This window comes from Lissotriton helveticus, chromosome 5_1, assembly GCF_964261635.1.
Source record: "Lissotriton helveticus chromosome 5_1, aLisHel1.1, whole genome shotgun sequence".
NCBI lineage: Eukaryota > Metazoa > Chordata > Amphibia > Caudata > Salamandridae > Lissotriton > Lissotriton helveticus.
Genome location: NC_136065.1, coordinates 168,853,135 through 168,880,721, shown reverse-complemented (window position 1 = coordinate 168,880,721; position 27,587 = coordinate 168,853,135). Strand labels below are relative to the sequence as shown.

The window sequence follows — 27,587 nt, the reverse complement described above, 5'->3', positions numbered from 1 at the left end:
ACAGAATTACCATGTACACACATATGGGGGCATAGTATGGAAATAGTGTAAGCTCTGGAAGCAAGTGTGGCTGTGTATGGTGAAAGTTATATGGTGCGTGGTTTACCAACCAGTGAAGTTTAGGTTGCGGGAAATACTCCATTTTAAACAAGGTAAAGGATTAACACACCAGACGAGAGTTACAGAAGCATGCTCCAAAATATGCTGTGGCTTCAAGCCAAAGCCTATTGCAAAAAAAAAAAAAAGACTGAGTGAAAAGTCAAATCTGTGTAGAATAGATAAAGCACCAGTGCATGTCTGGGCAAGTGCCCATGTTAAATAGTTAATATACAGTGCAATAAACAAAGTTTATGTAAAGGAGATGTTTGAAAGGTGTGGATATTTATTTACAGAACTTTAGTGAAGATTTTGAGGCACAGACGATTGTTGAATAATGTTGAATGCAGGGGTCACCCTCTTAGATATTGTTTAACCCTCAGTGTGGTTGTATGCATGGCTTTAAGACTAAGTAATTGTGCTCATTACAGGAATGTATGTAGGGTATCTTACCAAACTACGGAGGGTTGTCTATAGGACCTGACTGAAGGTGTCTCATCAGTGGCTAAAACATACAAGACTCTTGACAAAAACTGCAGGTCATCTATCATTTACATGGGCAACAGCACTAAGAGAATAAACACTTTTTCTTGGCGAGTGCTTAAGGTTTAGAAATTGGGTGACCCTATTGAAGTCTATAGAGGCAATTTTGTTTTTTAGGCAGGTGAATACCAGTAAAAAGACAGTCCCACCCATTAAATGTGTGTGAGTTGATAGACATGCTTTGTGGCCAAAGGTTATGAACAGAATTATTTGATTGATGACAGAAAATTGGCCATGGGTGTAGTTTGTTGAATTACTTGCAGTCCACAAAGCCTTTATCACAAAGTAGCAATAAGTGTATAACGTTATCAGGAATGTCCTCAATGATGTAATTTACCATGGCATGAGTGATGTAATATGAGATTTCATAAGCTGGGCACAAGTCACAGTTAGTTCACTAAACTATAAGTGGCGAATGTCAGTGTTTTTTAAACTTTTTTTAAACATTTGTTCTTATCTCATTTCAAAACTTAACTAGAACATCACTGTAATCTTTCCTTTTCACTGAGTATAATAACAACACGCATTTGCAATGCAATAGGTCTTGCATTTGCGAGAGTTTAAGCTATTGGCATTGTAAATGACCTTGCCTTTTATTTAGCCGTTTTGATAATTAACACATAAATAAAAGGTATTGTCATTTACAATGTTATTAGCTCAAACTCTTGTAAATGCAAGCCTCGCCCGCCATTGTTCCGGGCTGCTTGGAAAGAGAAAGCACGCTTGGCGCACTGAAAGTTGCAGGAAAGTAGGTCATGAAAAGGCGGGACTAAGGAGGGACTAACAAGTCTATTAACGAATCAGAAGCCAGCATTTACAAAGGACAATGACACAAGCTAATGAAAAATATGGGCGGAGCATGGGCAGAGCTTCAAGGCCATACTCGACCTAAAAATTTTACTTTTTTGTAAATTAAAAGGGCCTTGCTGTCCTCAACCTGAAAAGTTCAAATTTACACAGTGTGTCTGCACCCCAAAAAACGGCAGGTGCCTACCAGTAAGTGTTTACTACTTACTTCACGCAACAGCCCAACTTGTTTACGCCATATCGGTTTGATGATCAAAGGGACCCTATCATTTGTTTTCATCATAGATGTCCTTTGGAAGTGCAAGTGTCTAAAATAAGCACTCTGCGTGGGAGGAATGGAAGCAAACAAATACCACAAGACCACTTTTATAAGCCCACCCTTGTGCTACAAACTTCTTTGTGCTACCTTTTGTTTTAATAAAGCAAAAAGTAAAGCACTTTTCTCTGCCTTCAGTGCTCTTCCATATTTACCCAGAGAGCGAGCGAGGGTCAGTGAGGCAACTTTCTGCTAAAGGTCTTCTGTTTAGAGCCCTGGTTGCTAGAGACCTGCTGTATTCTCCCATTTTGAGTGCTAGTGGCACCTTCATCTTTCTGCACCGAAGACAGATAGCGGCACGCAATGCTGCGAAAGAATGGTTAGTCACATATTAATAGGGAGAAAATACCTATACTGGAGAACTATACCTGCAAGTAAGTAACTTCGCTGTCTTTCTCAGGATTCTGCCCCATGTTAACATATTCTATGTTAACACATGTAAGAATCCTAATAAAGACAGCAAATGATAGTATATTATTAAGTATCAAGTGGTACAATACAAAAAAAGTCAATAATTAATGGCTATGTTCAGCAGCAAGCTTTATACTTATGTTTCTGTAATGCAACCTTCACTTTACAGGAGAAAAGACATCTTATGAAAAAAGAAGTGTTACCTGCCAAAGAAAAAGGAAACCTACTCATGGAGCAGCTCCTGTACTTTTAGTTCTGCAGGCACAGACGTATGTCCACTTACACGAGTGTACCAGAGAGCAGAGGCTTGAATTTATAAGAATAAATGATTGTAAACCAAGTGACTGATTGCGCACTCCTACGCTTCAAGCCTGTAATCCATTCCCACATACCAGTCCCCTCACATACAAGTCCTCTCTGCACCACCAAGAACTATTATATGGTCAAGAAAGGGATGAGGGGGTGACTGAGGCCGGTATACCTCAAAGGACAAAAAGACTAAGTATATAAGAGGTATCATGGGAACGTGGGACCCTAGTCTAGGTCGGTAACAAAGAGAAAATGGCAGGGAACTTGTTAACCAAAGCTGTAGAAGACAAAGTGGATTACTCTGCCCACTCCTAAAATCCATACTGCACCTGACCTACTCCTGCATGCCTGACCTAGTGCTTTAAAGGACAGCAAATCCTTTTGGAGGGTAATAAACAACAGCTTCTTTAAGGGACCACATGAGCCGTTGATTGAGGTTCATATAGCAGAGGAAGTCTGGGTAAATCATTTCTCAGCTATATATGAACGCCATCCAATGATGGAAGCCGACCAAGCGGCACATCACAGTGTCAGGAATCCAGAGATGCATACCACTACTACTTTACAACACCCCCTCAAGCCTGTGACCCTGCATGAAGTAGAAAGAGCCCTAGATGAGAGTAGGGAAGGCCCTAGGCCCAAATGGGACCCCCTTAGACTTTTATAAAAAGCAGCCAGATCTCTGGGCCTGCTGCTCACAAATGTCTATAACGCTACTGTAGCCCTTGGTCCGCCCCCCTCATAGAAAACGTACACTATTATTTCGATCTATAAAAAAGGAGACAAATCCTTACCCCAAAACTATCGCCCAATATCCCTAATGGACACTACTGCGAAGGTTATGGGGCGCATCCTGCTCAACAGATTGGAAGATTGAGCAGTAGCAAATGATGTACTAGTGGATACCCAATTTGGTTTCCAAAAATTCAAAAAAAGTTGGAGCACTGTCCATCAATGTCTGAACTAAAGTACCATCATAGGAAAGTACACAGTGGCGAGAAAGGGGACAATTTACTTTTCCTTCATGGATGTGTCCGTAGCCTTTGACTGTGTATCAAATTCGAGGCTGCGGAAAATCATGGAGGATCTGTGGCCTGAAATAGGAATTATCAATTACATAGGGCAATTATACACAGATGCGAATGCCCATGTCTGTTTTGGAAGGGAGGGTCAGTGTTCGGCTAGCTTTAACATCAACAGAGGGGTTAGGCAGGGTTGCGTCTTAGCCCTGTTTTTATTTTTGCTTTATACGAACTGGGCAGAATCTGGCCTAACTCTATCCACTAGGGAAAGAGTGATGCTGAGCTCTTGTCCCATCGTAGTCCTATTATATGCAGATGATGTTGCACTAATTGCTAGACCTGGAAGGGGGTTAAAAGCTTTCATAAATGATTACATCACTTTGATGGCGGACCTAGACGTGAACGGTTCAAAAACGTATACAATGACATATGGGGCCAAACCCAAGACAAAACCTGCTCTCTATGCAGAGGAACATAAGCTGAGTGAATCACCTACCTTCTGCTACCTTGGGATACTTTTTGATAATCAGAGCTTGTGGACCCCAACGGTAGCTATTAGATGTGCACAAATAGAAAAATCCATTAATGGGATATCTACATTTATAAAGAAACTGGGCTTGAACGCAATAACGGAACTCCTTAATATATACACAACTAAAGAAGTGGCTTCTTATGGTGCTGGGATATGTGGAATGGCCAATATACAAAGTATCCAAAGAGTCGATGACTCATTCCTTAAATCCATTCTCTCCCTCCCCTCCAGCACGTTGAACTATGTGGTCCACGCTGAACTGGGAATATCACACATCTCTGCTAGATTGAAGATAGCCACTATATTGCTTTGGCATTCGATTTGGACACGAAGAAATGGGTCTGAATAAACTAATACTCAGTAATGCAATGAACTTAAGACTACGTGATGGAAATCCCTTGGCTGAGATATGTCAAATCCAAGGGTGTGAGGCGATTGGCTTACTGAAACTTTTCTCCAATCCAGAATCTAGTAAATTAATATGTAAATAACAGTTGAGACAGCACACACAGAATAATGCAATAGAAAGGAGAGCTGAGGTAACAAAACCATCTGTAGTCGCCTACAATGGTATGACCCCCCCCCCCCCCCCCCAAGAGGCTTTGAAACTATATCTGACCCTGGTATGTAATGATCAGCAGAGGTTCATTCGGACTCAATTCAGGGTAAAGATGTTACCGTTGATGGTAGGGTTCCCAGATAATTGTTACTCTATATCAAGCAAGTAAAGTGCCCGTGTGATACAGTCGTCAAATCAATAAAGGGTTCTGGCTCCTAATCAGCAAGGCTGGACAAATCTACAATCAACACACCTAAACAATTGCTAGTACTGATATCCATCTACGCATCATTCCTCACAATTACACGTGCCACTCATAGTGATTGTAAAACAAATACATGTTTATTTTTCTTTTTAAGATATTTATATACTTTTTTGAGAATTATTTCAAGAAAAACAAGTTTATGTTATTATTTTCATGAACATTTAAGCTGAAATGAATTGTAATGTAATAATTGTAAGTGTCGTATTTGTATGATTTTGTTTGTATTGTTCTGTGGTTCAGAAAAATTCTCAAATGTTCATGAAAATATTAAAATGGACTTGTTTTTCTGGAAATAATTTTCAAAAAGTATGGAAATATCTTAAAAAGAAAAATAAACATTTATTTGTTTTACAACCACTATGAGTGGCACATGTGATAGTGAGAAATGATGAGTAGATCCTGAGATACTGGGTCACCCATAACCAATTTGCACATTCATTTTTTTGTAAATTTTATGAAATACCGAGGTTTTTAATACACCTAATTATAGACAATGTAGGCCCGCACTCTTATTCTTACAACAATTACACACCCCACTTGTATGCTGTGCAATGTATTCTTATATGTGGCAGGTATTTAAAAATAAGGAAAAGTATACAGGTTGTTGTCTATAATTGGTGTCTCCCTAAAATGCCACTGAGGGCAAGGACTGGCTTACTTTGTTAGTCGTATACTCTCTAGACTGCAAACAATGGCACTATATTTATGAAGAGTCATTTTAACATTTTAGTTGTTTTTAAAGCATTTTGTAGCATACTTTTATGTTACTGAAAAGTATCGAATACAGTTCTAATTGAATTGGAATGAGAATGCTTAATTGTTGTATTTTATGTTCTCAAAAACTGCAAATAAATGTATTGGGTGAATATTAAACATCTGAAAAATATGATGCAACACTTTTGGATGCACTGTCAACATATATGGTGCTGCCCCATAATATGCACACTCAGTATAAACTATGATTAACAACCTCTACTAGATGTGATACTACTTCAGAAAAACATTTCTTTCTGGCCAAAGTCAAAATTTCCCGCTGGGAATGAGGTACCCCTGCTTGGCGATATAAATAAAAAGGTACTTACCTCGGTAATGATGTATCTGTTAGAGACGATTCTAGGCGCAGATTCCTTAATGTAGAATTATCCTCCGGCGTGAGACTGGATCCGGAATTTTTTTTGCCTCGGCATCTCTGCACGCCGGGGGGGGTGTGACACCACGTGACTCCGCCCTAACGTTGTTCGCAAACGTGACATCAGCGAGGTCATATAAGTCCCACCCCAGCACGCTGATGTCAGTTTTCTTGGGAGAACTTTTCCGCGCCACAACGCGGAGCCATCACAAACAAAACTGTGAGAATATGGGAACAGTGCGCGAAAAAAATCAGAAAAACAGAAAGGGAAGAAGCGAATTGTGAGGAACAGCACCATTTGGGTAAGTGCAAGGCACTGTTACTGAAAGTCATGGAAGGGAAAAAGCAGAGCACCGCTCTGAGAAGCAACCTTGCAAATCGAAGGCGACATCCTCCCTGGAGGCAGAAAACATGTGAAAAATGTCAGAGCAGATGACAAAGTCTGCAACCACAATCTAGAACAGTGAAGGGCAACAAGACCGGAACGGATGAGCAACGACAAATTACCCCAAGACAACCCCATCAAGGAGGGTTGTATCCCCTGTAAAGAGCTAAGGGCTGAGGCACAGCCAAGAAACCCCAACTCAGAGGACTGCAGAGGAGTCAGAAACCCCAAGCAATGAAAAGGGAAGAAGAATTTGAGTAGGCCTCACATTAGAATAACCAGGGAGTAGGGATGCAGAAGTACACATGTACCTACCATCCAAGAACCAGAAAGGGAGGAGTGGAACAAATAAACAGAATGAAGCATCCTACTAGGGAGGAAGTGAAAGAGGGCACTTGCAGAAGGCAAAACCCCCGGAGGGAGGCGAGTGCAGAAGACCAAGCCAAAGGCCCTTGCAGAACAGGGAGGAAGGGCGGGCCGTGAAGGAATCTGCGGCTAGAAACGTCTCTACCAGATACATCGTTACCAAAGGTAAGTAACTTGTACATCTGATAGAGACTACTAGCCGCCGATTCCTTAACGTAGAATAGATACCCTAGCCATACCCAGAGGGGAGGAGGGCCTGAGAGAGAAAACTCACTAGCTTGGAAGGACACAGGGCCTCTACAGGGGATGTGTCATTGGGACAGGAAGGACGGCCCTGTCCCCACCAAGCAGAAGTAAGCAAGAACAAGGAGAAGGGAAGGCCAGGATACCACAAGCCTATCCGAGGGGCAAAGGGCATCCGCCAGAAAACCCGGAGGAACAGCCGGCACCAAGAGAGTACCAAAGGAAGAAAAGAACAACCCGCAAAATCCAAGGAGAAGAGGTGGAAAACAAGGCAGAGCCCGCCTCAGAAGAACACACCCAGCGAAGGGGACAGCTGAACGGGCATCAGCCCCTAGGCAGGGGACAAGGCAGGAACGGCCCCACGGCAGAGAAGGAAATACGTGAGAAGGAAGACACAGTCGTGCCAAGCTCCAGCCGAGCAAGGGACAGGAGCACACTGGTACATGCCGAGGCCCACGGTGGTGGACCAGAATGACCAGACGTGCGCAGCAGGCAGCTGGTAAATACTACGAAGTAGTGTGCCCAGAACAGCAACCCCCCGGGAAGCAAGAATATGTAGTACAGACCTAAAGCCGTCAACCAGAACACAGGAGGACACCAGAAATATCCTAGTCCTCCTGGAACACAAGGCAGAGGACCAGGCCGAAACATCAGCTAATAAGGTGGAAACACCACGACACGACACCGTAGACGTCGGTCTGGCGATCCAGAGGCGGAAGAGGGAAGGCAAAACGCACAGAAGCTGATATCCCGCAGGAACAAAGAGCAAAATGTACGACAGACAAGCCCTGTAGAAGAAGGATAGAAAGACCATCGGATACTGAGCAGGACAGAACCTGGAGTAGTGCAAGCTCTGCTAAGGCGGAAGAAAAAAGAACCACACTAAGCGGTATACAGAAACGCCAGGAAACGCAAGGAACCCGAGAAGGTATCCACACCCGCCCAACATAGGACAGAGTTGTACAATAGCCAACATGTACCCTACCTAGGGTATGACACGTCCCAAAACAAAACATGGGAACACCTCTGGGGAAACCCGCAGCAGAGGTCAAGAACATAAAAGACCTGTGGGTATCACAGAGGCGGCTTACCAATCAGCCAAAAAATACACAGATGGTCCAACTAGGACCTATACGGCTTCATTAACAGTCAAAGGACACACACCATAAAAAACGTAGAGGCTGTACCAGAAGCCAAAAGTACAGAGGGGCCAACGGAAGGACCCTGAAGGCATTCTAAGCCACACACAGCACACATACGGCCAACTGAAACACTAGACCCAGAGAGAAAGGTGGGATAAACGCCTCCCATAAGACACCCGAGGACTGACAAGCCGAAGCTTACAAAGGGGGAGGAGGACGGAGCCCCGCAACGAGCCGCTGAATAGCGGTGTCCGCGTGGGTGTTAAATAAAAGAACCCCATCAAAAGGCAGGTCAACAAGACGCTACCGAATATTCTCCGGAAAGACGCTATTCTGCAACCAAGCATGGCGGCGGAGGGCCGCAGAACGCGCCATATCGCGGGCGAGAGAATCAGAGACATCCAAGGACGAACTGAGAATAAATGCAGCTAACTCCCGACCATCGAGCACATGGCGCCGCAGATCAGCGAGGACACCTTCGTGGGAGGGGCACGACAAAAGGGACTCAGCAGAATCCCATAGGCTGGAGGTAGCCCTGGCCAACACACAAAAGAGCAGCACTAGTGGAAGCGAAATTGTTACAACCCCAGGAGTCCAACCACCGGGCCTCCTGTGACTGAGGGAGCAACACCGAAGGCAAGGAAGGAAAAGCAGTCTGCAGGACAGTGCCCTGGGCAGATGGGTGGGATAATAGGCAGACTGGATCATGCGGGGCAGGGCGGTCGAGGAGTGGCTGAGGCACCGGATCCCCCGATGCAGGACGCCCCCAGAAGAGAATTGTGGAGCAAAGCTTCAAATGGAAGAAGCCGCTCCCCTCCACCAGAGGTCTGGTGGAGAACCTCCAACAAGTGGTCCAAACTGCCGGTGGCCGTGGAAATGGCCCTGACAAAGGCTACACTTGCCTCCGTGGGGTGTTGTGGGGAAGAGAGCAACTCTTCCATGGGCCCTGCCGGTGGAGGAAACGGCCAACCCCTGTAGGATGGAAGACCAATGGACGAGTGAGGGGCCTGAGGCTCTCTGGAGTAAGCGGAGAAGCCTGCGGGGCAACCACAGCGAGGTGCGGAAGAGCATGTCCGTCTGTGGACGCGGGGACTGCGTGGAACCCATCCTGGAAGCCGCCGGGGAAAAGGCAACGAGGCGGTCTCCGTGAAGAAGAGACAATCCTCCGGAGAGGAAGGAACATCCGGAGAACAGTCGATGATCCGACGTCAGGACGGCGCCGGGGAGTCCGCCAAGGGCACCGGTGCGTCCTCGATCGGCGCCGAAGTGTCCACCATGGGTGCCGAGTCGGCCTCCACGACCACAGGCCTCATAGGAGAATGGGACTGGGGCCGGGCCAAGGCGGGCAATGACCGGCACCGGCTCGTCCTCCGACGACACCCCCCTCCGCCCGCCCCCGAAACCTGAAGCCGAACCCATCGGAGCTGGGGGCTAATCTGCCGGCAAGTCCGCGAAAGGCCACGCGCATGGCGAGGGATCCACGGACATCTCAGGAAGAGGAGGGGTGCCCAAAGAAGCCTACAGAGCTGTAGCGTAGGCCTTCATGCGATGGGTGAGGGCGCACGTCCCAAGAGGAACCCACGCCCTCTGCAGAACGAGGATAGGGCCTCGGTGACAAACTGCAGGACTTACCTGTGGCAGAGCGACAGCCGTGGGGCCTCGGTGAAGGACGATGCAGCCGGAATCGGCGGCTTCTGGATCCTTCTGTGGTAGGGGACGGATGCTGTGAAGAGACAGACCTGGACAAGCGGGACGAAAGCAATTTCATCCGGCGCTTCGGCTTGAGATGCTAACAAGTGTCGCAGTCCGTGGAATGATGGTGCTCACCGAGACACCACATACAAATAGGGTGAAGGTCCGTTGCAAACATCTGACGCGTACAAGAAACACGCCTTGAAACCCAAAGGCATTGCACACTGTTCCCAACGCAAAGGCGTTAAAAGAGGGCTGAAAACAGGTCAAGGGAACGCACTCCGGATCCGTGTTGCACGGTGCCGGGGTGGGACTTATGTGACCTCGCTGACGTCACGTCCGTGGACGTCAGGGCGGAGTCACGTAGTGCCGCCTCCCCCGCCGGCGCGCAGAGATGCTGTGGCAAAAAAAATCCGGATCCAGGCTCACACCTGGGGATAATTCTACGTTCAGGAATCTGTGGCTAGTAGTCTCTATCAGATACACTAATATTTTAATCATATATACTAGTATTCTGTAACTGTCAACTACATGTGGAAAAGCCTTTTGATCCACAAAATGATTCTCGTCACATTCAATTTGTATAATCAATGCTTTTCAAAGTGCCAGAGATGATGCACCTCAGAAAAAAAGGCTAAAGTTGAACTCCAATAAATTAAATATAAGGCCATCTATAAATTCAGAAGATAATCCATTAAAAGTGTTCTTCTGAGACCAAAACCGTAGGCCTACTCTAACGTGTTGTGGCATTTATATGAAGGCATGCTCTGACTGGGTTTCTTGATTACAGAGGCTAGGAACACAATATAATTATTAAATACCATATGTTCGAGAATCCTTTCGACCCACAAACGTGGTCTCAGCCTCTGTCAGTTCAAAATTATGAACTTTGCTAAAGGGCAATTGTTTCCAGTGGCAGCAACAGTTTGCTTTGAATTTGGTCTATGAATGGTTCAATGAAATGTAAACTCTTGATTGAGCTCAACAACCTTTTTCATGGTGACTGAGAAGAACTGTATTTAAATGTCCAAGAAAATGAATAAATACACAATGGATTCTATTGGTTATGTCCTTGTTACTTGTTTCCGAATGGTGCAAGTGAGTGACATATTTAAGCAGAATGCCTGCCTCCACCTCACCTGGTTTTAAAATATTTTGTAAAGTTAACAAATAAGGTTCGAACTTTCTATTGATAATGGATCCTATAGTCAGAAATCTGGGAAAATTGTGATACGCAGATGAGGTGGTAAGCATGGGTTGAGGAGGTCTATCAAGGATAGCCATGCGTTTTCCTGTAGTCGGATGCAATGTTGGAATGTTCTAGTGCAGACAGTCAAGAGGTCCAGAATCTAACAAAGGCCTCAGTAATTTATTAGCCCCTTGGGCGCGGACGCGATTCTGCGCCTGTGCGCCATTTTTCGAAGTGGGCGGGTTTATGACGGCCCTCAGCCGTCATCAGCACACGAGCCCCGTGATGCATGACGGCTGGGGGTCATCAGCATCGAAGGGGTTAATGCAAAGAATCTAACATAACAACAGAACCTCCTTTTCCCCACAGAATGAGTTCTATGACATTCATGATAGACCGCTTAGGAGCTCTTGAGCAGCGGAAGGAGGGATGTGATCCCCAAATAATTTTTCTTTCAGAATATTGATAGACGTTGTGAAACTTTTTCTCCACTAGTAAAAGTGTGATCAACTTTTATCCACAATATAACAAAACTTTATATGAAAGGAGGTCTATTAAAATCAGAGCTCAAAGACATCTAGCTGTTTGAAGGAAACTCATCTGCGAACTTCACGTTGTACTGCTGTTAACCTTTTACCTAAATTCATTCAACTGAAAGATGGATGACATTGTGGCTGCTTTGACCTCTAGTTTCTCTGAGCACAGTGGAAGGTCACTGACAACAGAAGCTTACATATTACGGACAGAATAGCTACCATAATGGTAACTTCATCCAATTGTTACATCTTGGATCTTTTCCAGTCTCAAAGTATTTGTAGCTTTGATAGCAATTGAGAGTATAAAAGGGGTAAGATAAGGCAGTATCGAGCAGCTTAGACTGGAGTTGCAGAAACATTCTTGGCCAAATGATTCACTAATTAGAGAGGAAGCCTCAACAAACGTAAAACTGTCGAAATGTGATGAAGTTCATACAGCCTTCACTTCTGACAGGTACATGTTTTGTCACAGATCTCAAATCAAAAAATACATTGCCAGGAAAACCAGAACATCATTATCCCAGCGTAACCACTTATAGAAAGTGAAAGTGCCTTTTTTAAAGCACTATTCATGCCATCACAAATTTTATAGCCATGCCACCCAGATGCTGGGTGAGAGCTGCCCAGAAACTAAGGGGTCCTGAAATTGGTGGAAACTCAATAGTATTCAGTTTGTCACCAACCTGTGGACAACTTTATAACAAAGTCTCTACTCAGGTCTCAGACTCTGAAGCATCATACAAGTCAGATATGTGTGCTATGGATTCTACTACTCCTTTGGCGAGAGGGGATGGGAGGTCTCAGTCAGAGGAGAGATAAAAGGACATTGAATCAGGCACAGAGCTTTCCGTGGTACAATAAACTGCCTGGGTTGTCTTGGAAAGATTGGTTTGAACTCCTATTACTTTAATACCTGGATTGGAATGTGGGTGGTGAAGTTACATACTCCTGGTTGCAATGTGTTTGTGGTGTTGTGGTAATCATTCAACAAGCCAGTTATAGTTAGGTGTCCTGATAATCTAGCTCAGCAAGGACCAGAGTCTACATTTGGGCTTAATATGAATGAATGAATGAGGATTTATAGGAGCGCGTAGTTACCCGGAAGCATCCCAGCGCTAAACCAGAACAGAGAGACCCGTGCGGATACCAGAGGAGAAGTTTAGAAGTGATTAGGGAAAGAGGTGGGTTTTCAAGAGTTTCTGAAACCGCAGATGGCAGGATTCTGCATGTAGTTTCAGGGGGAGGGAATTCCACAGTTTAGCTGTGTTTACCGAGAATCGTCGTCCTCCTGTGCGTGCCTTTTTTACTCTGGGCACGGTGACCAGACGTTCATGATCCGAACGGAGAGGTCTGTTGGCTTTATAGGGTACCACTAGGTTCTTCAGTATGGAGGGCCCCTTACCCTGCAACAGTTTGTGTGCAATACATAAGGATTTGAATTTAACCCTTTCACGTATCGGAAGCCAGTGCAGCAGCTTAAGTGCTGGTTTAGCTGACATTCTGACTGAAGTGCCAGTGAGAAGCCTTGCTGCAGCATTCTGGATCTGTTGGAGTTTGTTAAATGTTGTTTCCGGTGCGCCAAGGAAGGATTAGTTACTTACCTGTAATCCTAGTTCTCTTCCAGGGGTATACTCATTAAAGTCATAAGCACTGAATTATCTCCGCCCATGAGCGGGAACCCGGAACACATAACAATATACATATATATGTGTAAATATATCAAAAAGTACATTGTACTAAAATAATTATACACATATACATGTCTAACAACCATAATATGCAGCCTAACATATACACATAGGCTAATAAAGCCAACCTTACACACGTTCTGAAGCATGAAAATATGCTAAATATAAATGCAATAAACAGGCATGAGCCCAAAATGCATTTCATAACCATGAAAAACTTTTATTTTCATCAAAGAACCTGTTGTAAACAGTTATTAGCCTAAAGGGCTGCATATGAAAAATTGTCTGTGTACAGAAAATCAGACTGGCACCCTGCCTTTAAGGCCCCAGAGAATCTGCACACTTTGCCTTTAAGGCCTCTAGGAGAACTCTGTTCCCATCATGCACCACAGGTGACAGTTAGGTCAGTTCTTTTGTACGGTACAGTAAACTCTTAGCAGGAATCTGCACTTAAAAACTTCATAATACATATTGAAAAAACTTCAATGCTACTGCTCGCCCGGGGAGGCGGGAGGGTGCTTATGACTAATGAGTATACCCCTGGAAGAGAACTAGGATTACAGGTAAGTAACTAATCCTTCTCTTCCAGGGGATACTCATTAATAGTCATAAGCACTGAATAGAGTAGCAAGCTCATACCCACTAGAAGCGGGCGAACAGATAAATGCATAGATGCACTTTTAACAATACAGTGTTTAACTAGAAACAGCAAACACATTTCTGAGTGATGCTTGTCCCACTTGTGCATCAGTCTGCGCATCAGAATCCAAGCAGTAATGGCGTGTAAACGTATGCACTGAACGCCAAGTAGCTGCTTTACATATCTCTGACATAGCCACATTCCTAAGGAGAGCTGTGGTTGCAGCTTTCCCTCTCGTAGAATGAGCCCTAGGTCTACCTGACAAAGACTTGTGGGCTAGTTGATAAGCCAGTAAGATACATGACACTATCCATCTAGAAATGGATCTCTTGGATGCTGCCAAACCAGTATTCGTAGGACCATAGTTCACAAACAAACGGTCCGTGTGTCTCAAAGACTTTGTTTTATCTAAGTAAAATTTCAAAACCCTCTTTAGATCCAATGAATGCAAAGTCCGCTCAGCCGGACTCGAAGGGTTTGGAAAGAAAGTAGGCAATGTTATGGATTGGTTCACATGAAAATCCGACACCACCTTTGGTAGAAAAGCAGGATGAGTCCTAAGCACCACTCTGTTTCCATGAAAAACTGTGTACGGTTCCTTGCAACACAGAGCCTGAATCTCGCTCACTCTACGAGCAGAAGTGATGGCTACCAGGAATGCTACCTTCCAAGATAAGTGTTGCAAAGAAGCTTTATGTATGGGCTCAAATGGTGGACCCATCAACTTAGTCAATACCACATTAAGCTCCCAAGGTGGAGAAGGAGACCTGACTGGAGGAAAAACCTTCCTTAACCCTTCTAGAAAATCCTTCACCACAGGCATCCGAAAAAACGATATCTGTGTAGGCGATTTTCTATAAGCCGTTATTGCAGCAAGATGGACCTTGATAGAACTAAACTGCAAACCAGACTCAGCAAGGTAAAGAAGATAAGGCAAGATCACCTGTTCTTGACCATGAATAGGATCAAGACCCTTACTCTGACACCAGAGGTAAAAGCATTTCCACTTAAATCCGTAGGATTGTCTTGTAGAAGGCCGCTTTGCCTCCTTAAGAATGTTCATACACTCCGGATTCAGCTGTAAATGTCCGTACTGGATGACTTCAGGAGCCATGCTGCCAAGCGCAGGGAGGGCAGATTCGGGTGAAACACTCGCCCCTGCTGCTTGGACAGAAGATCCGGGCGACAAGGCAATCTCCTGTGTGGCCTGATGGACAACTGGAGGAGATCTGGGAACCACCACTGCCGTGGCCACTCCGGGCAAATCAGTATCATTCTGGAATTGGTCTTGTACATCCGGTTGATCACTGCTGGTATCAACGGTGTCGGTGGAAAGGCGTACAGCAAATTTTGACACCAGTCTATCATAAGGCCATTCCCTTGAGACCCTTTCTGGGAAAACCTGGACGCGAAGACGGGGCATTTTGTGTTTGCCGCGTCTGCGAACAGATCGATGTCTGGTGTTCCCCAAGCCTGGAAAATGCTGTGCGCGACGTCTCCGTTGAGAACCCAGTCGTGCGCTTCGACGAAGTCTCGACTGAGGCCGTCCGCCTCTGAGTTGAGACTTCCTGGTAGGTGAACTGCTGTTATGGACAGGTCCCTTGCAAGTAACCAATGCCAGATGGTCTGGGCTTCTATGGACAGAGTCCTGGATCTGGTACCCCCCTGCTTGTTTAGATAATACATTGTTGTGGTATTGTCTGTTTGTACCAGAAGGGACCGAGCCTGTAGAGATGGAGCCAGAGACTTGAGAGCAAGATGGACCGCTCTGAGTTCGAGTAGATGGATGTGATATCCTTTCTCGAAGTCTGACCATAGCCCTTGTACCTGAAGAGGGCCCATATGTGCCCCCCAACCAAGGAGAGAGGCATCTGTGATGAGAGTCTGCGTTGGTGGGTCCTGATGAAAAGGAACTCCCTTCATCAAGTGTGCCTTCTTCATCCACCACCGAATGGAATCGCTTGCCGACTGTTGGAGATGAATTCGATCCTCCCAGCGTCCCGTACTCTGTTTCCACTGATCTTCCAGACACTGCTGCAGAGGACGCATCTGCAAACGTGCGTTTGGCACGATGAATATGCATGATGCCATGGACCCCAGGAGAGAGGATACTTGCCGAACTGTCGGACGAGCATACTGGAGGAGAAGCACGCACTTCGCCTTGATAGATGACCATCTCTCCTCCGAAGGACACACGTTTTCGTTTTCTGTGTCCAGCTGCGCTCCCAGGTAGTGGATTTTCTGGGTGGGATTCATTATGGACTTCTTGTAGTTGACTTGTAGACCCAACTTGCACATGAGTTGGAGGCATATCGATAGATGTTCTTCTAGTAGCGATGGGGATGAACTCTTCAGAAGCCAGTCGTCTAAGTACGGATATATGAAAATCCGTCTCTTTCGAAGACAAGCTGCCACTACCGCCATACATTTTGAAAATGTTCTGGGAGCTGATCTCAAGCCAAAAGGGAGTACTGAGTACTGGTAATGATGAACCCCTACTTGGAACCTGAGGAACTTGCGATGCTTTCTGGATACCGGAATATGAAAGTACGCATCTTTCAGATCGATGGAGCACATCCAATCCCCTTGGTGTAGTTGAGGGAAAATCTGATGAAGAGCCAGCATTCGAAATTTCTCCTTCCGAATGAATTTGTTCAATACTCTCAGATCCAGAATGGGTCAGAACTCTGTAGCTGGACCTTTTTTCTGTACGAGAAAGAATCGAGAGTACAGGCCTTGACCTCTCTGTTGAGATGGTACTGGTTCTATGGCGTTCTTCTTCAGAAGAACGTTCGCTTCCTGCTGCAAGCGCCTTATATTCCACTGAACCATCCTTAAGGGGCGAATGACAGGAGGGGGCTTCTTGAATCTCAAAAGGTACCCGCTCTGAATAATACTCAGCACCCATCTGTCCTTTGTGATTTGCTTCCACTCGTCCAGATACCACACAATACTTCCTCCAACCGGAGTGGCGCACGGTTGTGGAGGAAGCATCCGTTCATTGCTTTTGAGGCTGCTTGGTAGCAGAGGATTGCTGCCTGTTTCCATTGCCTCTGCCTCGCCCAGGTCGTCGCTGTTGAAATTGCGACCTCTGCTGATTCTGGCCTAGATTTTGCGAGGACCAATTCGACTGTTGGCCCCTCTGCTGAAAAGATCTTTTGTCAAAGGGACGAAAATTACCCAGACGTCGAAATTCTTTTTTCTTTTCAAGACCGACAGCTTTCAGGGTGTCCAACTCCACTTTCATTTTAGACATTTCGTCGTCAGCGTGAGAGCCAAATAGAGTCGAACCATTGAAAGGTAAATTCACCATCTTTCTCTGCGCCTCTGGCTTAAGTCCCGTAAGGCGAAGCCAAGCCGTACGTCTAGCACAAACACCATGTGCATAACCATGAGCTGACAGATCCGCCGCATCAGCAGCCGCACTAATACTCTGGTTCGCCACCAATCCTCCTTCTTCTACTATTTCCAGGAAGTCTTTCTGATCCTCCTTAGGGAGTTTATCTGCAAAACGAGTCACCGAGTCCCAAAGCAGACTATCATAGCAACCCAATAAGGCTGACGCACTGGCCACTCTCATGACCGAACCTGAGGTGTTGCACATTCTTCTCCCCAAGGAATCCATACTCTTACTATCCTTTTCAGGTGGAGCAGAAGAGGTAGATGCCGCAGAATGTGCTTTTCTGACTGCCGCCACAATAAGTGAATCCGGAGGAGGGTCAGAACGCAAAAATAAAGGATCCTCTGCTGGAGCCCTGTACTTCTTAGCAATCCTAGAAGGACCAGACCCCACCGTGGCCGGAGTTAAGAAAGTTCTCATTGCTGGTTCTATTAATCCGGGCACTAATGGTAGAAGAGGTCTACCAGTCGTCTTGTGATGTAAGGTTTCAAAGATGACTGACGTTGCTATTTGAGGAACTGCCATCTTGATCTTGAACTTATTCGCCCCACAACACAACACATCATTAAATGTGCCCAAATCATCCACTGGAGACACTCTAGAAGGGGGAGTAGATGATATTGTGGGAGAATAGTCTCTATAGGAAGATCTTAAAGAAGACTTCGAAGACGTAGAAGATGAGGAAGGAGACCTACTCCGCCTCGGAGGAGTTGCCGATCGCTGCCTCATTCGTTCCCGTGAACGTGATTTCTCTCTCACTAAGGACCTAGAGCGTGATCTTCTATGCAGCTCCGTCTGCGGGACCGGAGCCCTCATCCCCATCAGTCCTGCATCTGGACGCATTTTCCAATGTCTAAGGCTTTCCAGCCACCTCGGTGACAAGTTAATAGGCCGCCCTACACGCTCAGGTGAAGCCTCAGGTGACACCTGCACAATATTCAGTCCAGTTGAAGACTTGGAGGCTCTGGAAACTACACTGTGCTCAGAAAACAATGAGCCAGATGGAGTCCGTTGTCTGGGCACCAATTGTCTATCATCCGACACCTGTCCTGAGGTTGAGCCCGAATGAGCCACCACAGACGAGTCCTGGTGCACTACCTCTTGTCCCACCGCAGACCTGTCGTCTTGCTGGCCACGCGGAGAAGACAAATGTTCTGGACTGATGTCTGACCTCGACAAAGACCTAATTGAGGTCCGAGAGGCCGGTCTGGATAGTCTTGACGCCGACCCATGTTCGGGTGGGGGAGACCTAGACACTCCATGCTTCGAGCCCGAAGCAGACTTCGACATCGACCTATGTCGCGATGGAGACCTTGATCTTCTCTTTTTAGCTCTCGACGTCGACCTCTTCTTCAAAGACATCGTAAGTCTCTCTCTCGACCTCGGTCTCTCCTTCGACGTCGACACTTTCCTCGACGTCGACACACCATCCTTCGACGTCGACACACCATCCTTCGACGTCGACACACCATCCTTCAACGTCGACACCTTCGTCGTCGGGCGCCTCTCTTCTCTCGAAGTCGACTTCTCACGAGCCTTAGACGTCGAACATGGCACCCCCGACGTCGTCTTTACAGCAATCGACACCAGATGTCTCGACGTCGAAAAAGATTTCGACGGCGACCTCGACGCTGAACCTTGCCTCGCCGGCGAAGTCCTCAACGTCGACGGAGCCCTCTTCGACGTCGACAATGTCTTTTTTGACGGCGACGCTCCCTGGAGTCGAGTTTTCTTAGATCTACCTTCTGGAGACGCTGATCTTCGACGTTTTGGATGAGAAGATGGCTTGGAAGAGGAGAATACGCCCTTGGAACTCTTCTCACCACGGTTTTCTCTCTCCAGGAGGCCCAGCAACCTCATTTTCTCCCTTTCTCTTAAAGTTCTACTAGAAAGGTTGAGGCAGTGATAACAATCCTCCACCTTATGAGAAGCTGGAAGACACACCACACAAACAGAGTGTGGATCCGTTTTGGACATCTTCTTCCCACAGGAAGGACATTTGTAAAATAACGGTGGCATTCTGACTAAAAAATACCAACAGTTAGTCAGAACAAGATAGAAAACACCACCAAAATAATCTTTTGTCAAAAAAAGGTAAGAAAAAACCAACTTCTGACAGAAAATACTACAAATGAGCAGAGCTCAAGTTCCAGGTTCCTCACAGAACAAGCCGGAAAAAAGAACTGACCTAACTGTCACCTGTGGTGCATGATGGGAACAGAGTTCTCCTAGAGGCCTTAAAGGCAAAGTGTGCAGATTCTCTGGGGCCTTAAAGGCAGGGTGCCAGTCTGATTTTCTGTACACAGACAATTTTTCATATGCAGCCTTTTAGGCTAATAACTGTTTACAACAGGTTCTTTGATGAAAATAAAAGTTTTTCATGGTTATGAAATGCATTTTGGGCTCATGCCCGTTTATTGCATTTATATTTAGCATATTTTCATGCTTCAGAACGTGTATAAGGTTGGCTTTATTAGCCTATGTGTATATGTTAGGCTGCATATTATGGTTGTTATACATGTACATGTGTATAATTATTTTAGTACAATGTACTTTTTGATATATTTACACATATATATGTATATTGTTATGTGTTCCGGGTTCCCGCTCATGGGCGGAGATAATTCAGTGCTTATGACTATTAATGAGTATCCCCTGGAAGAGAAGATAGCGTTACTGTAGTCCAATCTGGACAGGATCAGTCCTTGGATCAGCAGCTTCCTAGAAGGCTGCGGAAGAAGTGGTAGAACTTTCCGAGCCGAGCGGAGGAGGCCGAAACAGGCTCCCGCCATTTTTTTTGCTTGGGTCTTGAATGAAAGATCCTGTTCCATCCAGACCCCCAGGCTTTTGATCTCATTTTTAGGGGAGGAGGGCTCGCCCAGACAGGTGGGCCAGATGTTCGAAGGCAGTGTGGACCCTTTATGCCCTAGTAGCATAATTTCGGTCTTAGACCCATTCAGTTTGAGAGAGGATTCACACATCCAGGTAAAAAATTTTGATAGACGGGAGTGGAGGGTGTCCGGACACTGGGCCAGTTGGGATAAGGAGACGACCAGTTGGGTGTCGTCAGCGTAGCTCACGATTTTGATTCCAAACGGGGCAACCACCTCTCCAGTGGGGCAATGTACACATTAAATAATGTGGGGCTTAAGGATGAGCCTTGTGGTACCCCACACTGGAGGGTAATTGCCGCCGATCGAGAGTTACTCTCCCAGACCTGAAAGGTGCGGCTGCTGAGGAACGATGTAAGCCAGGACAAGGCTGTCCCTACCACACCTATGTCTGTCAGTCGCTGAATTAGGACCTGATGATTAACAGTATCGAAAGCTGCACTTAGGTCCAGGAGGATCACTGCCACTGATCCTCCTGCATCCAAAATGCATCTGGCCGCCTCAACGACTGCCAGAAGGGCGGTATCCGTACCCTGGCCAGGGCGAAAGCCGGTTTGCGAGGTCCGGAGAAGGCTATTGGATTCCAGGAAATGGGAGAGTTGTTGATTAACTAGTCTTTCCGTGACCTTGCTAAGTCCAGGAAGTAGTGAAATCGGCCTATAATTGGCCAAATCCTCCGGGTCTAGGAGAGGCTTTTTAAGAAGGGATTTCACAATAGCTCTCTTCCAGCCAGGTGGAACCACTCCCTGCGAAAGAGAGGCATTAATAAGATCAGTAACTGGTGTAGCGATGGTGGTTGCAATCTGTTTAAGGATCCGCATGGGTACCGGATCGCTAGGGGAGCCGCTTTTGATGACAGCCAGAGTTTTTGAGAATCTCATCCACTAATACTGGGCCAAAGGTATCGAGCTGAATGTCGGGTGTAGCTAGTTGACTGCTTATATCTATTCCATGATTGACTTGGGGCAGGGTAGCTAAGATGTTATAAATTTTGGCATCAAAATAGCTCGCCAAATTGTTGCATTTGGTTCCTGAGGTGTCTTGAGCCAAAGGGGGTTCAGGCACCTTAAGCAGTTCCTTCATGATTAAGAAAGTTTCTCTAGAAGAGTTGGAAGAATTTTTAATTCTTTCGTCGAAGAATTGTCTCTTGGTGCTGCGCAGGGCAGCCTTATATGCTCTCATGGCGGAACGATACTCATCTTTACTGGATCCCGCCCAGTCTTTCCTCCAGGAGTGCTCCAGCTTCTTACAACCTTTTCTTAGTAGTTTCAGCTCGGGCGTATACCAGGGAGCAGAGTCAGCTCTCTTCTCCTTTTTCTGAATAATTTTCTTGGGGAGAATAGAGTCGAGTGAGTTGGTAAGCCAGTTTTCAAAGTTCGTATCTGCAACCACAGGGTCAGGAACTGGAGGGGTGTAAGAATGTTCTAGTTGGAGATCCAATTCTCAACAGAGAGTTTGGACCAGACCCTGTCCATGACGTGAGTATTGGGGGGGTTGTGGTGGCACGGCCACGACTTGCCAGGAAAAAGGGACCAGGAAGTGGTCAGTCCACAGGAGAGGATAGGGAGGTCTAGCTTTCAATGCATGAGCATTGGTAAAAATCGGGTCAAGCAAATGTCCTTTGTTATGCGTTGCCCCTGTATTGACCAGTCCCAACTCATAGGATGTAAGGTCGAGGTGGAGGTCCGTCGCCACCAAGTCCAGAGGGTCATTAAAATGGAGATTGAGATCTCCCAAAATCATGAAATTAGGAGTAGAGGATGCCAGTACAGTAACAGTTTCCATCAGGTAAACTAGCGAAATGGCTAGGGCAACCCGGTGGACGATATACAAGTAGGCCCAAGAGGGAGACTGTAGGTGATATTTGTAAAGAAAAATAACAGCTCTCACATTCTGCGGTGCCACTATCTTTTGCCCTACATACAAATTTATCCCTATACAATATGGCCAGACCACCTCCTCTACCAACGGGCCTATTCTGAAAGTGGATTAGGAAGCCTTGGGGGAGAGCACGTACAATATCGGCCTCAGAATTGTGTGTAAGCCACGTCTCTGTAAGAAACAGGATATCTAGCTTGTGGTCCTGAAGTAGGAAGTTGATCTCTAGGGAGTGTTTAGGGAGGGATCTACAGTTCAGGAGGGCCATTTGGATGGAGTACTGTTCATTAATAGGTGAGGGTATGCTGCATAAGTCACAGTTGAGGAATACCTTTTCTCCTTTATGTATATAATGGCAGTTCGTATGGAACCCACAACCAGAGAGGCAGATCTGCTCAACATCTTGGACCTGCAACAATGAGCTCAGAATGAGAGCCTTGCTCAACTCTTGTTGCAAGGGTAGCTTAGGTAGGACCTCTGTGCCCAGAAGACCAGCTGGGCTTGAATGGGAGGTACCAATTAATCTGTGATAATGGTTTTCATCATAAGGGCATTCGTTTCCTAAGGTGTTCTGATGCCTGTAGCCTGTTTCCTCAAATGCGACAACTGCATCTGTCTGAAAAACGGTATGCAGGCACATTTACATTCCCTGGGGTTACTGGCACCACTTATGTTTGGCAGTAAGGGGACCTTTAAATGGGAAACTGAGGCTGCTTTAGGTTTCTGCCTCACTACCTGAGTGTCAGAATAGATTCTTGGTACCGCTTGCAGTTGTCAAAACCAATTACTCATCTCTTGACTATCAGGAAATCCAATGTCTCTTGTGGGGGTTCAGTTAATCGTTACTCAACATGAAAAATGGGCCTCTTGATGGCAGTGCAAGTTTGTACTAAATGACTGTTCTTCAAGTAAGAAATGCAAAGGGTTATGCATGTCTCCAACTGCTGTTGGTAACATGATCGAAAGGCACTGCAGCATAAGGTATCAGAACTGAATACAAATAATTATAGAGAAGGAAAAAACAAAAAGGTACAAGAGATCAATTAATCCAATGGGTCCATCATATCAAATGTGTATGATATTGGTACTACGGTGTTCATAAATGAAATGCAATCCTCAACTACAATTGCAATGAATGTCGCCTGGGTGACAAAATGGCAGCCTCTTGTACACTTTGTTGGCACGGACTGTAGGTTATAATTACTCCCATTAAAATTCCAGACAACCACATTAGTCCTTTCATCCTACTTTTTCTTTGTCCTCTGGGTGTCACACATTTCTGCTAATTCTACCTACTACACTTTGGCTGGGTGACTACTTTTTATAAGAATGATGCTCCAACAGGTCATTGAACAGCGATTTAACAGGTCACACTTTTGAAGAACAATATGTGTCTAGGGCCTTTAATTTTTGTAGTTCATATTTACAGTTTGTCAATAATGGGACATCTGTCAAAAATAACCCCGTCAGCAAACTCCTGGTTCCTGGGGAGGACACTGAGTTTCCAGTTCCTCTGGATGCAATGCAACCATTTCTATCTCATGCCCAAGACTGCAATGCAGAACAATCAATGTCCCCAGGCATCTGGAGAGCGAAATCCACAGCAGGGACTTGCTTAAACATTTTACACAAATAAAACCCTGGGAAGTAGGGGGCATTGTTTGGTTTTGGCCCTAGCACTTCCGCTAAAAACAAACCCTTTGCACAAGATGCAACCTTTAGATTTGGCATGGAGGTTGCCCTTGGTCCTTTGTTGCACTATGAGTTTGGCAGTCTGTCTTCCACACTGAAAATTAGCCTTTATATATCTCAGTATATTTTCTTACATGGAACCCAAGCACTTTGACCCCCACTACTGTGTGCAACTTTTTAAAACTAACTAGCAATAGAGAGGGAGATGTACACACAAACAACTCTAGCATACAGAGAGATGGCGTTCTTAGATAAATTATATTTTAAAGAGTTTGCAGGGGGTTTGCACTAGGTAGGTTGTAACTTAAAATAAGTCAGATCTACCATTTGGGTGGCAACCCCGGCTAGGGGGTTGCAAGAGTAAGTGCCTGGATACTCTCACGATTGATTAGACCGCTCTACAAATCGACATAAGTATAGAAATCCTGTGAAAATAAACGCTTCAAATTGATTACGAGTTATGTGTTTTCTCCAATTTATTAGTCAAACTTCAACACACAATAGTTAAGTGTAAACTGTTCTGTACTTTTTCAAAAGCAATACACTCCAGAATAAGTGCCGAAAAATGTGTCCATTAACATTGCATGAAAAAAACAAAAACATATGTTCCACCTACCTTTTCTTAAATTGTGCTTCATCTTTTTATTTGGATCTTTATCATCCACTAACCCATCTTCGAATGGCCTTTTTAATGTAGACGAGCCTATAAACAGATGACAATTATGAGAAACAACTGAATAATTAAATTCACAGAGCATAACGCACCAGTACATCTAATGGATGGCTTAGGCACTTAACATTTCGAACATGAGCTCACCTGCTGCTAAGCCTGTGTAGATTTGGCACATAGGCTATATTAAGTGGCCTTTGTTTAGGTGGGCCTCTGTCACTTTGTAGAAACTACTTACAGGACTTATTCGAATTAATTCAAACTTAATAACTTTTCTACTGGAAGAAAACATTAAACATCCGCAATATTCCATAAAGTTTGGTTTTAAAGTGCAAAACCTTAACACACCATAAAATGTTACAAAAAAGCTGCCTAAAACTCTGTAAATGCTCTGGAGTACGAAAGACGTGATCCAGAACAAATATTAACTTATTTTGTATCGCCTAAAAAATGATTTTTTATATTCTTCACTCGAGATATAGCGATTGGGGGGGGGGGGGGAGGAAAGTTGGTAAATGTAAAAGGGGTAAAGGACTAGGAAACCGATTTCACTTGGACTGAAAATATACCCCCAAACACGTTTACATGATTAGAGGCTCTTCAGCTCAATAACTTGTCACCCAGAATTAAGTATATCAATTAACAGGACTGTTTTCTGCTGAGCATCAGAAAACAAGCTTACATATGCACACTTCTAGTGCCCCCAAAAAAGTGCTCTTTTGTATTGTGCTCTACAAGCACCTTTTAATGGGCAGGCTTGACGGCGCAGCTGTCGCCAGACAATCATGTGAGCATCACTAGAGGGGGGCTTTGGCTACTCACACAAGATGGAAGGAGAGGGTACATGTTTTAATTTGGGCAGAAGTTGTGTGATTCCACAATAATGTGGATGCTCTGCATAAAGGTGTATAAATGTGTTTATCTATCCAGCTGCCTGAGCTTGACTTTTCAGGGGCACCCATATGACATTGTAAAACTGATAAAGTGTCTTATATAATTAGATTAGTGTTGGTCACACAAGCCGTTTTTTGGTGGGTTGAGAAAGTCAGACCAATAAAAAAAACTCCATTTAATTCTGTGCTTATCTTGTCAGATTTGCAATGCTTCATGGACAGAGGTCAAACGGCAGCCTAGGTCTTCAGACCAATCAAAACGTATTCTTTTAACATGGATTTGGCGTTTACTTTTCTTTCTCTGACTGCAGAGTGAGAGGAGTTTTAAAAAATATTTTTCAACATAACCAAATGTAATTACCTGTAAATTAACTGTTTGGATTCTGCATTTAGGAAGGGAAAAATTAAGTAATTTTTGGGGGTAATTTTGAAGTGTGTTGCGGCGGACTGCAATAGGATCGAAAACACATCGGGCCTGATTACAATGCCGGTCAGAAAGGTTCCGACCGCTGATCGGAGGCTTTCCGAACGACATTTTAGGTTTACAATCTGACAGCCATATTACAAAGATGTGTAAACCGACTCAGTTCCGACTGGCTCAAGGAGCCCGTTTGCCAGTCGGAATATGCTCATAATCCCTTAAGGAGGGTGCTTCTGCCATCGGGATTATGATGCTGGTTTCCAACAGCCTTTCCATATCCGCCTTTCCGACTTTGAAAAGGTTGTGGGAAAAAGACTTTGGTGGCACCTAGCAGGGCCCACTTTGCCCCTGGCCCTCCGGTTGTAGCCCTGGGGGCACCTATGGTGCCCCCCTGAAAATCCCTGTACAATGTGGCAGGCACAGTGAGGTGCCTGCCACATGGTGCAGAGATTTTCACAAACTCCCATTTCTCAATGGGAGCTTGAGCTGTTGGCATTTTCTGTACGCTGCAAAAGATGCCATAGAGAAATGGGAATCGCATCCAAATTCAGTGTGTGGAACCGCCGGCCTAAGGTTGGGCAGTTCTGGCACCGAGGCGATGTCGGACTGAGGCAACTCCGACCGACATCGTAATGAGGACCATAGTCACTTTAGTTGGTGATACACATTTGAGAAGAAATGCGTTACTTACCTGTAACTGCAGTTATCCAGTATTGGTGTCTTTCATAGATTCACATGCCTGAATCATTCCCCGTCGTCGAGATGGGAGTCCCCGGTACATAGAAAAGTAATGTCCTATAGACATACATAGAAAAAAGTAGGCCTAAGGGCCTTGCCTTAGTAGCCTATCTATGTCCTTTGGTAAAAAGGACCAAACTCCTGAAGTTAGCCAATCAGCTACCACCTCCCTCTAGAACCTTCCTGCCAGGAGCCTCAGTCCCTCAGATTTTCGTACGCACCAAGCTAGGTAGACGTAATATATGGTATAGAGGGAGAGATGAGGCCTTCCTGGGGAGGCGGGAGGGTTGCATGTGAATCTATGAAAGACACCAATACTGGATAACTGCAGTTACAGGTAAGTAACGCATTTCTTATCCAGTATTATGGGTGTCTTTCATAGATTCACATGCCTGAATCAGAGTAGCAAGCAATACATTATGCACATTTGTGATGGAACATTATGAGCAGTCTGAGATAGTACAAATCATGCGACTAGTAACCATCAACAAATACAAAGAATAAAGTAAATAAATGTGCATACCCGTACAGGATGGTGGGAAGGAGGAAGGCTCATCTTACTGGAATAGATGGCGAAGTACAGCCTGGCCCACAGCTGCATCTTGCATCAGTTCCGTATCCAGGCAGTAGTGCCTGGTAAATGTGTGCGGCGACTTACAGGTCGCTGCCCTGCAAATGTCCAGAATCGGCACTCCAGCGAATAGTGCCGCCGATGTGGACACAGCTCTTGTGGAATGCGCTCGGACTGTGGAGTGTAATGGACGTCCGGCTTTGTCAAGGCAAAAAGCAATTGCAGATGATATCCATCGTGAAATGCTTTGTTTGGAAAGTGGCATGCCTTTTCTAGGTCTGCTGAAAGCGATGAAAAGCTGATTCGTTTTTCTGAAATGTTTTGTTTTGTCTAGGTAGAATTTAAGACATCTTTTTAGGTCCAAAGAGTGAAGGGATCTTTCAGCTGCGGTACTGGGATTAGGGAAGAATGAGCGAAGTACGAGTGGTTCATTTAAATGGAAGTCCGAAGGGACTTTAGGAATGAAGCGAGGATTAGTTCTTAAAATCACTCTGTCTTCTCTGAACTGCATAAAAGGATCTTGTATGGAAAAAGCTTGTAACTCACTGACTCGTCTTGCTGAG

General features: G+C 45.3%; 1 protein-coding gene across 6 annotated transcripts in view; it reads right to left on the bottom strand.

Annotated features, from left to right (window-relative positions):
- STRBP (spermatid perinuclear RNA binding protein) overlaps positions 1-27,587 on the bottom strand; it is a 617,908-nt gene that overhangs the window by 221,291 nt on the left and 369,030 nt on the right. For all 6 annotated transcript variants that reach the window (XM_078641959.1, XM_078641961.1, XM_078641960.1 and 3 more), the window contains one exon: positions 24,348-24,434. In XM_078641959.1, the coding sequence (XP_078498085.1) occupies positions 24,348-24,434 (87 nt within the window). The remainder of the gene's footprint in view (positions 1-24,347; positions 24,435-27,587) is intronic.